General features: G+C 38.6%; 1 protein-coding gene across 1 annotated transcript in view; it reads right to left on the bottom strand.

The window, feature by feature from the left end:
• Positions 1–11,466: 11,466 nt before the first annotated feature.
• Positions 11,467–15,166, bottom strand: part of SYNJ2BP (synaptojanin 2 binding protein) — a 41,017-nt gene continuing 37,317 nt past the window's right edge. The window contains exon 4 of the mRNA XM_056134413.1: positions 11,467–12,650. Within this exon, the coding sequence (XP_055990388.1) occupies positions 12,510–12,650 (141 nt within the window). The 3' untranslated portion in view covers positions 11,467–12,509. The remainder of the gene's footprint in view (positions 12,651–15,166) is intronic.

The following is a 15,166-nucleotide window of genomic DNA, read 5'->3' as shown; positions in this document are numbered from 1 at the left end:
GCTAAGAAAGCCGGAGCGATAGTACAGCAGGTAGGGCGTTTGCCTTGCATGCGGCCGACGCGGGTTCGATCTCGGGCATCCCGTATGGTTCCCCCCACCCCCGCCAGGAGTAATTCCTGGGTGCAGAGTCAGGAGTAACCCCTGAGCATCGCCGGGTCACACAACCCCTGAGCATCCCCGGATGAGCATCGCGGAGTGTGACCCGGCGATGCTCAGGGGTTATTCCTGGCTTTGCACTAAGGAATCACTCCTGGCGGTGCTCAGGGGACCATACGGGATGCTGGGAATCGGACCAGGTCGGCCGCGTGCAAGGCAAACGTCCTGCCCGCAGTGCTATTGCTCCAGCCCTTGCGGACCCAGCTTAGATCCTCCGCATCCCTTTTGGTCCCTCGAGCCCGGTCAAGAGAGACCCCTGAGCGCAGAGCCAGGGATAACCCCTGAGTACCTCTGGGTGCAGCGAAAATCAAATAAATAAATAAATAAATAAATAAACCTACTTGAGAACTAGTTTTCTCTATGGCTATTGGTGGGATGGGAAAATTTACCGGTTTAATTTGAAATGTATCTGTTAGGGAGTTAGGGTTGGTGTTGTGAGGGAACCCAGGACATTGATGGAGGGAAGCTGACACCGGTGGTGGAATTGGTGCTGGAACTTGTATACCTGAAACTACTATAAATAACCTTGAAAATTACCTTGTCAAAAACAAAATATTTTTAGAAATATTAGGTGAACTATTTCTACCCACAAAATGTTAGGTAGAATAGTGGTCAATGTAGTGTCTTGCTAACACGGAGTCTTTTAAATACTAACACTGCTGGAAAACCTGCAGTGTTCTTTCCAGTGTAAATGTCTATCTCCCGGAGTAAACAAAGTCCCAGCACATATTTTTGTGAGTCTTTAGAACTCTGAAGGAACAGAGATGAAAAGGTGTGGTCGTTTATTACAACCAAATGGGCACATGCAGCCAAATGGGTACAGGAATATGTGTGTAATGTGTGTACTAGTTTGGGAAACAGTTGCCACAGACGCCATTTCCTAGGATCAGAGAAAGCCACATTACCAAGTATTGTTTCAGAAGACAGATTGGTGTAGAGTAAGAGACATAAACACAGGTGCAACATTTTCCATACTTCCTCTCTAGTCCCCCTAAATATTCCTACCTGAATCTGTTATCTTTCTACCTACTAAAGTAGCCTCTAAAACTAACCATTTTTTTTTCTTTTTGGGTCACAACCGGCTATGCACAGGTGTTACTCCTGGCTCTGCACTCAGGAATTACTCCTGGTGATGCTCAGGGGACCATAGGATGCTCGGAATAGAACCCGGGTTGGCCGCGTGCAAGGCAAACACCCTACCTGCTGTGCTATTGTTGCTTCAGCTCCAATTAACCATTTTTCTTGGGAGAAACTTTAAACAATAACAACACTAATATCTACCTAACTACCTAACTACTATAAAATGTGAAGGAAAAAAATTCCACAAAACCAAACAACATTAATTTTGGTTCTCAAGTCTATAGCACAGCGGGTAGGGCGTTCGCCTTACACGCGGCCAACATGGCCGACCCGAGTTCGATTCCTCCGCCCCTCTCGGAGAGCCCGGCAAGCTACCGAGAGTATTCGATATGCCAGACACAGTAACAACAAAGTCTCCAATGGAGACGTTACTGGGCCCGCTCGAGCAAATCGACGATCAACGGGAGGGCCTTTACTTACTTACTTACTTACTCAAGTCTATCGTCTATACTGCCGAAAGTTATCTGAGACAACAGAATAAGATTCTACTACTTTTTGCCAAAAGTGGTTATTCCCTTTCTTTCTTTCTTTCTTTCTTTCTTTCTTTCTTTCTTTCTTTCTTTCTTTCTTTCCTTCCTTCCTTTCTTTCTTTCTTCTTTTCTTTCTTTCTTTCTTCTTTTCTTTTTTTATGGACTGGTGGGGAGGGTCATATATCAATAGCTTAGAAGCTCAGATTGGGAGGGGTAACTTCTGGAGCTATTTAAGGGACTGTGTGGTGCTGGGAAGGAGACCCCTGCATCCTGCATGCAAAAAATGCATTATGTAAACCCGCTGAATTAGCACTCTGGCCCCTCCAATTTTCATAGCAAGAAATTTAAGATCCTCTGTGATATGCCTGTCCTGCCTTTCTGCCACTGTACCTTTCAGCTTATACTTCATCCTGGAGATTTTGTCCCCTAAGTATTTCAGAAACTTCCACTATAATAATCCCTCTAAGGTCACTTAAAGCATGCAAGTTTATAAAGTGAAAGTTAATACCCCAAGTAACTAGGCTTGATATATTTAGCAATGAAGTTAGTGTTTCAGAACTCCAATAGCTTGATAAAATGACCATGGCATGAAAAAGATTAGTTCTTCACGAATCTCTGGTTTTATAATTGATATATCTGGTTTGGTTCACCCCAAAACCTTATAAAATTTGGAAAGAGCATGACTCCAGATTCATTACAAAGGTAAAGCGGTGTAAATGGGCCCTGTCGAGAACTGAACTTCCTGTAGCATTTGGTAACATTCAAGTTTCCTCCTCCTGTGACTTTATGAATGTCTGAAGCCCCTGGATCCTCTTCAACTTTGAGATTTTCTGTCCTCAATCCTGTAAATCTTAAATTGTGTAACATTTTCCCATTTTTTCACTCCTCCGGTGATTCTGAAGCTGTGGTCCATACACAATAACCTGACAATCTTAGCAAAAGATTATTGGGTCTTAAATGCTAAAGTTTCTTTCTGCTTTAGTAGGTCTGACACAAGGCCTGAAAAATGCCTTTTCTAATAAATTCCATGTAATGCTGCTGGTGTTATAAACTGAGAAAATCACTGTCCTATCTAAACTCAGCTTTCACCTTGGAGTCAAGATTTATCACAGTGCAGAGTAAGTACTTCCTTCTGTTCCACATAATACCTATGACTAGAATTAGATTGGTTAAGAACTGGCCCCCCAAGTTCCAGTTCAGTGTAATTTGAAATCAGTTAAAATTAAGGTCTTGTCTTTATGTTGGTACATTTACACAATGGAATACTATGCAGCTTTAGAAAAGATTAAATGACATTTGCATATAAGTGGATCGATATGGAGAGTACCATGCTAAGTGAAATGAATCAGAGAGTGAGGGAGACATGGAATGACTGCACTCATTTGTTGAATATAAAGTAAAAAAATGGGAGAATAACACCCAAGGATAGTAGAGATAAGGGTCAGGAGGATTGCTCCATGGCTTGGAAGCCGGCCTCACATGCTGGGGAAAAAGGCAGCTGGGATAGAGAAGGGACTACTAAGTAAATGATGCTTGGAGGGCTTGCTCAGAATGGGAGATGTGTGCTGAAAGTAGATTATGGACCAAATATGATGGCCACTTAGTACCTGTATTGCAAACCGTAACACCCAAAAGGAGAGAAAGAGGAAATGTGCCTGACACAGAAGTGAGGGAGGCGGAGAGGTGAGGTGGGGGTGGCAGTGGAGAATGGGCACTGGTGGAGGGATGGGTACTTGAGCATTGTATGACTGTAACGTAATCACGAAGTTTGTAAGTCTGTAGCTGTACCTCACATTATTTATTAAAAAATAGATAAATAAATCCCTTTGCAAAAAAAAAGTTTTTGTCTTTATTCAGATAAGGAATCAACGGTTTCTCTGTTAGTACTATTTCTTTCCTGACAATTATATTCACTAATATCCTGGTTGTAGAACCATTCCTATATTTGTCTTATTTTTATGATGTATAAGCTATAGAATGAGTGAAAAGAATATATTTGTCTTCCATCTTCCATAAGTTCCATGCCTTAAAGCACAATCTAGAACTTAACAAATGAAAAGGCAATTAAAAAACTCTTGGTGGTGAAAAATGAGTACTGGTGAAGGGAAAGGTGTTTGATCATTGTATGACCGAGACTTAAACCTGAAAGCTTAGTGACTTTTCCCACAGTGATTCAATAAATAAATATAAAAAGAAAGATAAATAAATAAAAATTAAGGTGGAGTTCATGCCCAATTCAATCAGCTAATCAGTGGCTGAATAAATAGCAGTACTCCTACCAAAAAAAAAAAACTGATAAGAATCTCCCACATCATGCTAGATAGTGAAGAGTCCCTCATTCCAGGGATTATTAATTCCCTGGAACTCTATGGAGAGAAACCAGAGGTAACTTTTACACAGAAGTGCCAAAGATCTCTTTTGTACAGATTCACGATCACAATCATCCTGTTGTTTGTTGATTGCCTCGAGCAGGCCCCAGTAACGTCTCCTTCATCCTAGCCCTGAGATTTTAAAGTGCTATATTCATGGCTCTTTCAGGGTTAGGAGAATGAGACCCATCATTGTTACCGGTATTTGGCATAGTAGGTACACCATGGGGAGTTTGCCAGACTCTGCCATGTGTAGAGATTAATACTCAGAATTCATAGTTAAATTATCTTAAAGTACATAATTTTTTAAAAGACAACAAATTTCATTAGATCAAATACATATTAATAGAGAAAATTTTAGTAGAGCGAATAAACATCTTCTAGTTGGCATGGGAGTAAAGCATGTATGTAAAATTTTTAAGTAGTTAACTAGGTTTTCCTTTATCAGGTAGATGAGTATGTGCTATTATGATATGTCAATAGTGAAACAGCATTTTACCTATTTGAATGTGTTACAAAAAAAAACCCTCTGTAGTACTATATATGTAGTATACTCTGTAGTACTATATATGTAGTACTATGTAGTACTCAGTGTAGCCTTGCAAGTGACTGATCCTGATTCAATTCCAGGCATCATATATGGTTCCCTGAATAGTCCCAGGAGTAATCCATGAGCACAGAACAAGAAGTAACCCCTGGACACTGCAAGGTGTGGTCCAAATGCCAAGTAAATAAATAATAAAACTGCAGGAAAACTTATACTAGAAATTAAAGACTTGAATTCAGAGTGAGTAATTTTATCTTGATAAACTTTAAAAACATCTCCTGCTTGTGTTTTAAGTACTTGCATAATACTCATTGTCCACCACTCATTGAAAAGTCAAATATTAGGGCTGGAAAGATAGTACAAAGGTTAAGGCCTTTGTTTTGCATGCAGCCAACGTGGTTCAATTTGGCATTGTATATGGTCCCTGAGTGTCGACAGGAGTGACCCCTAAGCAGAGTCAGCAGTAATTCCTGAATACTGTAGGGTGTGGCCCCAAACCCAAAACATTTTTGAAATAAAATACTGTAGCTTCCCATACATGAAAACACAGTGCATGACCAATAAAAGTAGAATTTGAAAACTCAAATATAAATCTACTTCCTAAAGTATTTCAAAATCAAGTAACACCATTTAAAATTTTTAAACTCATTTTATTGCAATAGACATTTAACACTGTATCAGAGAAATATGTTAGAGAAAAGGTATGTACTGTAAAATGACCATAAGTTTAGTCAACATCCATCACCCCACATATTTATGAAACACTAAATTGTGATAGGAACTTTTTAGATCTACTTTATTAGTATTGGCACTATTTGAAATAATGCTCAAAACATTCCTGTCTGGATTAGACAAAAAAAAAAAACACCTCTCCACCCCACCCCCCACACACACACAAGATTACTGACACTGCACTGCAGGATTGTGAAAATGTTTACACATTATGCAAAGGGTCATGTGCCCAATGCCCAATGTGGTGTTTAGCACCATAGAAAGGAGACAGTTTAATGCCATGGTTATGTATGAAGGTTCTAGTTAAATTCCCACTCTGGCACTTCATAGCTGTATTGGCCAAATTACACACTATCTCTGTGCATAGCTTTTATCACCTGTGAAATGAGAACACTTATTTTACAGAGATGTTATGAGACAGGGGTGGGGCAGTGGGGCCACAACCAGCAGTCCTCAAGTGACCACATACAGTGCTGGGGATCCTAATCTCACTTAGCCTCAAGAAAGGCAAGTGACTTTAATGATTACAACATAAAGGGTTTATATTTAAACAACTGAAATAAGACTAAGACTAAAAATGCACTCAACAATTATTATTAGCAGTATACAATAATGCTCCTTTAACTTCTCGAATAAAAAGTCTCAAATTGATCATTTAAATTTCTTTTCTCTTCCCCTTTTCTCTGAGGTGCTACTCTAAAAACTGGCAGCAAAAACAAGTATTTATTCAACAACCTCCAAAATAAGGTGGGAAAAAAATACTGTCAAGATTCATTGACAGGGCACTTGCCTAGCATGTAGCACATCTGGGTTTGATCCCCAGGACTGCATATAAACCCTCAGGAGTGATCACTGAGCCGTCAAGGATAAGACCAGAGCACCACCAGGTGTGGCCCAAAGACAACAAAAGATTCATTTACAGACCAGGGAAATGCCTCAAAGGGCTAGAACATACACTTTGCATGCAAGGAGGTCTAGATTAGATCCCCAGCACTGCATGATTTCCCGAACTTTGCTGGGAGTATTCCCTGAGCACTGCTGGGTATGGGCCAACCCAAGAAAAACCAAAACAATTCATTGATAAATACGTTTTTTATTAACTGCGAATACTGAGTTAGACATAAATTAGTGTTATTTCTCTTGTTGTATATGATATCAAAAGCAAAGCTGAGGAAGAGTATAACACCTACTTCGGTGGTTTCATTAATATATTTAATCTACAATATTCCCTGAAATATAGGCTTTATGCCTCTGTCTTCTTAGTTGCCAGAGGGCATTTATTTCATCTAAGAATCTGTTGTTTTATCCAGGCATGCAATGTGACATGAGGATCAAAGTAGAAGGGAAAATAAAATTACATTCATAAGAACTAACATAGCCTGAGGGGTAAAGTGTACATAATATCTAACATTGAGAAACTCTTATTCAAATTAGCATTGCAGATAAAGGATTAAAATGATATCCAATTCTCACATTTTCCCATGAGTGGTCAATAAATTTAATGCTTACAGTAAATACAAAGTTCTTTCTAAGCAGTTGTCAGTTAATGATTGACCTGACCTTTGAAAATATACTTTAGGACTTTCTTCTTCCCTTTCCCCAGCAAAAAGAAAGTCCAACAAAAATAAAACATTTAGGAACAGGATCCAGCATTTGTTGTAAGATAGTTGATTACAAAGGGATGTTTTATTATAGGTGACTGCAGAATTAGTTCAGGTAAGGAGACAAAGTGCTTTGTAGTTGTGTATGAAAAACAGAATATGGCAAGACTATGGCAGAAGAACCTGGCTCTAATTAAAACAGAATTTCTTAAGAAACTCTCTTTTAATCACAACTGCCTTTTTGGGGGATGAATCCAGCTCTTAAAATAATTTGCAATTAAAGAGGAAAAGCAAAGTGTCTTACCCTATGATAGTAATCAATCCAAACTATTATAGGTAAGAGGTATAGAACGTCAAAACTCAATCTTCAACTTCTAGGTTGATGTTAGAAAAAAAAAACTTTAACATCAGATAACTGAAAGTCATTCCCTGCCCCACTGTCAGATGATACACTATTTCATTTTAGTAAGACTACCTTATTTAAAATGTTTGCTTGCTTCAGCACATTGAATGAGGGAAAAACACTTATCTGTCCAAAGATGTATTTCAACAAAAATAAACCAAATCAAATTATTGGTTCCACAGAAATTCCAAACTCCACTTCGGCACTTACTTTAAGCCTAAATGTTCTTTATGTTGTTCATTTTTAAATGTATACCTTAAAAATATTTATACAAAAAAGAAAAGTCCAACACAAATTTTTTTCTAGTTTAGAACTATTAAAATTAGTCTTATAAGAATTCATATGCTTGAATTTGACACCAGACCTATCTCAGATCATTCTGTTCAAATCTATCAAAATAACATGATGCTTGTAGTTATTATTTCAGCCTGACAAAAAATTCTTCTGGTCTTCACTTAAGAGCTAGAGAAAATGGAAGTGGACTTAGATTTTAAAAAAAACAAACAAACAAAAACATTGTATAAAATGCTTTACATTCATGTAATGGACATATTCAAGATATAAACATTAAAAGGGCACTTCTGTAATAGACTAAGTCTAGGATCTGATGATCTAATTACTATACCAAAGAAAGAGAAGAGATCAAGGGGATGATCATATGCTTTGCATGCTGGAGGCCCAAGTTTCAATCTTGGCACTACATGGTCCCCTGAGCACTGGCAGAAGTGAAGTGTGAATACAGAGTTGAGAGTAGTCCCCAAGCACTGCCAGCTTGGGCTGTCCCCGCCTCCACATTTCAGCCCCACCACCAAAATCCTTTGATCAAACTGGACCTTGATTTCCTAATATCTAAGATAGACTGATCTAGAACTTGAGGTTCCTATTTCATTCCAGTGGTCTATAACTTGGTTCTAATTCAATGGAAGCACAAATTCAAACACCAATGCACCTTGCTGGAGGTGGATCAGTCCTTACGCAAATCAAACACCAGCGCCTCCTCCTTGTCTCAGTTTCCATCTATACTAAAGGCAGAATCTCAGAGAGTAGAATAAGCCCAAGTGAACTCATTTTTGACTTGAAGAATTTCTCTATAATGTAATTATTTAAATAGTGTTTAAGTTTAAATGCCAGTGTTGGGATTTTGGTCACTGATACTGTAAACAGGAAATGCTTGATGACCTTAATTTTGCTGCTGTTTAAATCCCACCCCCAGAGATTCTAAGTAGGCACAATCGGGCATCAGAAAGTTTACAAGCTCTCCAAGTGATTCGAATCTGAAAAAAGTACACACACACACACACACACACACACACACACATGCACGCACGCACACACGCATGCACACACACACACACATATACACACAAAGAGCAGTGACTCTATAACTTTAGAATAAATCTGCCATTTGGAGGAATTATTAATATAAATATTGCTGGGTGTCCTACTCAAGTCTCTAATTTCATAGGTCTGGGTTAATAAGTATTTGCTTTTCTAATAAATTCCAAGGAGTGAAGCTTTGTCCAAAAACCTCAGAGAATCACTGCCAGTAAGGGAATATCACTGATGGTGGTACATGAATTCCTAAGTTTAAAAACTCTGATTCTATTATTACCACCAATGAAATCTTGGGAAAGTAACTTGTTCTCTTTTCTTTAGTGTCTGTAATGACAGTTAGAGCTCTGAGTTGTGAGACATGAACAAATACTATACTAATCAGGGTTCTGTACATCACCCCACACTGAATGCAGACACAATTATTAATTTGCTTTTTTCACTATACATGGCCATATGGCATGACTATATTAAATAGCACAGACTAAAACTTAACAAAAAAGACAATGAAGCAATGTCATTGGAATTACATGTACAATAGAAAATAACAAATATAGAGGATTTTAAGTATGTGGTCTTAAAAATAATTTCAAACAATTTCTAAAACTTTGCGAGTTGGGCCTGGGGAGGCAGCTCAAGGGACTGGAGTGTACACTTTGTATATGGGAAGCCTGGAGTCAATCCTCCATACCATGTTGGAAGTAGTTCCCAAGCACTGCTGGGTGTGACCCAACCCCTCAACCCTCAAAATAAAAGAAAATGTAGTAATTTAGGTAACAACTACACTATTCAATGATAAAAATCCATTAGATTTCATCTCAAAAGAGCATGAATTTTAAATGCTCTATAATGGATTCAACACCTCATCTATGGTTAGTAATTTATAAGTTTTTAAAAAACACAAATAAGATTGTAACTAGTCTACCTGAATTTCCTACATATTGATGTCTAAATGCCACTTAATTCTGAAGTAAATCTAAATTGTCAAAGTGCATCAGAATCCCTGTTATCAACCAAAGTAAAATGTTTATCAACGATGGCATATAGAATAGGAGCTCTTTTTATTTACAAATAACAAACAAAAAACTGAATAATTATCCTTCTGGTTTGTAAATGTCAAGGTCCTCTCAGAAATAAATGTTCAAATCCTGAGGTGAATCCTGTGAGGTAAGCAGGCCCACTGCAGAAGCTGCTGCCTATGCTTCCAGACAGGGAGGGCACCAAGGCTTATACCTCTGCAGTGGGGCCAGTTGAAGTAAGAGCTGGAATACTGTCAGTGTATCTTGGTGGAATCTACAAATGCAGCTGTCTAAATAAATTTTGAAAGGTCTGACAGTGCAGGGTTAAAGGCACAAGTCTTATAATGATTGTTTAAAACAAGTTACTCCATAGGAACAGCTCACCCAAGACAAGGTCTCAACTGGGTTTACTCATTTATTTTTTGCTACCTAGGAATTTTCAGGGGGCTACTCTCAGTTTTGTGTTTGGAGGTTACTCCTGGCAGTGCTCAAGGGACCAGCACTAAACCTGCGTGTTCCCACACACAAACCAGGTGCTCAGTCCATTTCTCCAGCCCATGCATTTCTTTTTAAATTATTTTTAAAAGCCAGCACCCCCCTTGGTGGCTGATGTCATTATATGACAAATTCCTTTTTCTGCAGTCCTGAAAAAAAAAACACTGTCAGCACATCCTTATTGGTACACTGTGGTTCTAAAAAAGCATTATTTCTTTTATTACTGCTTTCAATTGCTACTTAACCTGATGATATACCTATTAGCTTCTTCTCTATTTAGGAATTCTCTTAACTAGGTGAGATTCTTAGAGATCCTAACATGTCACCTTCCTCCATGGAACTTTCCGCAGTGCCCAAATTCTCAGTAACTGTTCCCTTTTAGATTCACAATCTAAATTTGACACCAACTTGCATTGCCCTAATGTTCTTATATGTATGCATAGGTGTTCTCTTTCCAGTAGGAACAGTGTTTAGAACGTACATCTTCATAAAAATGTCCCACCAATTTTTGTAAAATATTAATTAGCCATAATGAAAAACTGACCACACTGGTTGCTCAAGGGAAAGTCCTCATACCTTTGCTATCAAGATTACATAAAGCCAACAGTTTGACCAGTATTCCTAAAACATGGAAATAATTTTCTTAAAATCAAAAAATTAACCTTTGCTCAATTTTCCTTAGTGTTTTAAAAATCAACACTATATTTCACACGAACAGAATGATTAATATCCTTGATATTCCCTAATATCCATTCATCTCTCTACTTGTCCCAAGGTTTCCCTATCAAATACACACCAAACAACTTAACTCCTTAAAACAAACAAGACTATCTTCCCATTCCCTGTAAAATGGCTTATTCATGAAAAAAGTCATGGGCCAGGGATGTATTTCAGTGGTACTTGCCTTGTTTGTGTGAGGTCTGGGTTCAAATACTGGCACCATCAAAACTAAGTCAGAACCATGTCTAGAGCTTTTCAAAATAATTAGCAACCTAAACCCTCCCAACTGAATCAGAAGCAGAGGTTATTTCATATCCATTCTGCATTTTTGCTTGCTACTATAAACCAAAAAGACTCCAGGAGATAGTCTGAGATACCACCTTAGAGGCATTATATCTTCCTTTTAGAGTTCGTCACTGGGCTGTTTAGTACAGTCATCATAGCTCTAAGCGTAATCTCTCCAGCTAACTTTTTTTTTTAAAAAAAAAGGTCTGTGAGGGACTGGAAAGACATTATAAGGATTAAAGTGCATGTCCTGCATGTAGTCCACCCCAGTTCGACCCCAGGCATCACATGGTCCTCTGAGTATAGTCAGTTGCAGTCCAAGAAATTCCTGAGCATCACCAGGTTGCCCAAGGATTGTAGGGAGAGGCCCCCAGGCCTATTGAGTGCTGCTTGGGAGTCTTAAAAAATAAACATAAAGAGACTGTGATATTATTTAAAATGTTATTAGCATTATAAGATTTATCTTCACATGTAAAATTTTTTATTTTCAAAGACTGACCTGCCAATACTAGATAATGGCATTTTAACTCAATTTTGCCATAGCTGTTTTGAGAAGAAATACTGTACTAAAACTTTTAACTTGCTGCTTCAATTTTCTTTTCATTTTAATGACTTTTACTGAGCATCCTCATTTAGGGCTCACTTTTTTATTCTCACTACATATAAAATTCGATTGAGATTAATCACTTACATCAGAAACCTAGAAACCAAAGTATCTTTCAACTCTGTAAGGCATATGTGCATATGTTTGCTTAAAAAAAAATAAAAGTGCTTTCCTCATTCTTTGCTATAGCCACCCAAACATGTTTGAAATTAAATAAAGGCCACAAAACTTCTCAAGGAAGAACATTAAAAAGAAAACATTCTCTCTTTTAGACCACAGCTGGCCTCTGAGATCTGCCAGCCAAGAAGAAAGGTATCAACCATGGTAATGAAAAGGATGGATCTTTCCTTCTTTGGGTTGTAGCTGAATTTCCACTGGCGGTCTTAGTTAACTCTAAAACCCCTCATTTGTTCTGAGCAAGTCTTTTTTCCAGCTTTCCTTCAAACAATGTCTTTACTCTCCCATTAGAATGTGAGGATTTGGAAAACTTCAACAGTAAGGTTCTGGGGGTAGTCTCTTTAAATCTTGTGTTGGCTTTGCAGAAAGAAGGAGAGGGAGAGATATGAGAATGGCAGGGGGAGAAGGGTGAAAAGAGAACTGTATCTTCATCAAGAGCACTGGAAGAACACAAGCTTTTCAAAGTTGTGGCCGATATCTCATGAAGACCCAGGCTACTACCATGGTGAAGGCAAACACTGGCAACAGCACCATGGACATGGGAATCCCAGCTGGTTCTCCATCACCTCGATTTCCTATTGGCCCATTCTGCACCTGTGACTGAAAGGAAGGGAAAAATGTTATGTACTGACTGTTGTCTAGATTTTAGATGAAATATTACCTGTATCTATGTCCAGTCTCTAGAATACTGTAAACCACAAGCACTGTCTAGCAGGAATTCTCTATCCTGAATTGATACACCAGTGTCACCAATTTTTTGTTTGTTTTTGTTTGGGGGTCACACCTGATGGTGCTCAGGGGTTACTCCTGACTCTGTGCTCAGGAATCAATCCTGGTAGGCTTGGGGACTATATGGGATGCCAGGGATCAAACTCGAGTCAGCCACATGCAAGGCAAGTGCCCTACCTGCTGTACTATCTCTCCAGCCCCATTGAGTCACCATTTCTTAGTGGGAAAAATAAGCCTGAAGAAACACTGCTCTGCAAAAGTCCTAAAGGGACCGCTGAGGGTAAATAAAATAACCTCGTTCAGTATACAAACTGACTCCCTCAAGCTCTATCAGGAAAAGATAAGAGATAAAATCTATTGGTCCTATAAGAAAACTTAAAGGGGCTAGAGCGATAGCACAGCGGGTAGGGCGTTTGCCTTGCAGGCAGCCAACCCAGGTTCGAGTCTCAGCATACCATATGGTCCACTGAGCACTGTCAGGGGTAATTGCTGAGTGCATCGCCAGGAATGACCCCTGTGCATCGCCAGATATGACTCAAAAAGCAAAAAAAAAAAAAAAAGACACCTTGAAATTACTGACCTTAGATTAAATTCAAGAATTTTATTTTTAAATTTTATTCATTTGTTTATCAGTTATATATGCCTATACCGCATGTACGAATGAATCATATCTTTTCCTTCTGATATTTTACATTGTCTAATCCCCTTGAGCTCCTTCCACTATGCTGCAAATTGCATCTTTTTTAATAGGTGGATAGTATTCAATTATATAAATATATCATGTCTTCATGATATTTTCTCAATGGCATTTTGTTTTTTTCCATATTTTAGCACTGTAAATGATGCCACAACACCTGCTGGGGTAATATAACCTTGTATTAAATGTTTCTGTATTCTTTTAATAGAGAAAAACTGGATCACATCACATTTTTAAATAGCATAGGAAGTTCTATACTTCTGTATCAAAAATAATAGCACTAATTATAATCCCATCAATATCATGCAAGAGTTTCTCTTTTTCTCTCTCTCTCTGTGTGTGTCTCTCTCTCTCCCTCTCTCTCTCTCTCTCGCTCTCTCTCTCTCTCTCATGCATGTGTTTGTGTTCTGTGGGGTCTGGGGAGGGTGGGGTGGAATACACACCCAGTGATGCTTAAGAGCTATTCCTGGCTCTGTGCTCAGAGGTTATTCCTATCAATGCTCATGAGACCATATATGGTGCCAGGGACTGAACACATGCTGACAGCATGCAAGGCAAGTGTTCCACCACTGTACAAGAGTTCCTTTTCTCCCCATATTATCAATATTTCTAACTGTTCATTTTCTTTTTTTTTTTTTTTTTTGGTGGAGCGGGGGTGAGGGGTAGGGGCTTGCCACACCTGGTGATGCTCAGGGGTTACTCCTGGCTGTGCACTCAGGAATTACTCCTGGCAGTGCTTGGGACCATATAGGATGCTGGGGATGGAACCTGGGTCAGCAGTGTGCAAGGCAAACACTGTACTAATTCTCCAGTCCCTAGTTGTTCTTTCTGTGGTGATCGGTTCTCTTAAGTATGACATTATCTCATTAGGCCTTTGATTTGCATTTCCTGATAATCAGCGATGATGCACATCTTTTCATAAGCCTGTCAGCCATCTATCTGTCTTCACTGGAGAAGTATCTATTCAACTCTTCTGATGATTCTTTCCACTGGATTCTGTTTATTATTGCTGTTAAGTTGTGTGGGTTTTTAAAATGCCTTGAGTATTAACCCCTTCTTGAATATACAATACCCAAGTATCTTTTCTCATTTGGTGAGTTACTTTCTCTTCTATTTAAATTCTCATTTGCTGTATTAAAGTTTTTCAATTTAATGTAGACCTTCTCTTTGAAATATGCTTTTGCTTCTCTTGCTGTGAGAGTCAATTTCTCCCCCTCCTCTACCCCACCCCAAATTTCTCTCGAGTGATGCCATCTTCTATGTAGCTTATTTTGGGGTCTTACACCAGGTCTTTAATCTATCAAATATTAATTTTTGTACATGGGGATAAAAAATGGTCCAATTTCATTCTTTTGCATATAGCTGTCCAGTTTTGCCAACACCATTTGCTGAAGAGATTATCTTTCTCTGTTGTATCTTTATTGTGTGGTACTGGATCTTTTGACACTAATTAGCCACCAACAAACATGTGGGTTTATCACTGGACTTCAATTCTATTCCATTGATCTGTGTTGATTTTCATTACAATGCAATACATCGTTAATTATTGTTGCTTTGTAGTATAATTTGAGGTCAGGTAGCTTTTTTTTTCCCCTCTCCGGATTGCATTAGCTATATAGTGTCTTATAATTCTATACAAACCTCCAGGGCCTAAGACATACACGCAGGAGACATGTATAGAGCCCAGGTA

The sequence above is a fragment of the Sorex fumeus genome, unplaced genomic scaffold (genome assembly GCF_029834395.1).
Source record: "Sorex fumeus unplaced genomic scaffold, SorFum_2.1 ptg000098l, whole genome shotgun sequence".
Taxonomy (NCBI): Eukaryota; Metazoa; Chordata; class Mammalia; order Eulipotyphla; family Soricidae; genus Sorex; species Sorex fumeus.
This window is presented reverse-complemented; position numbering and strand designations above follow the sequence as displayed.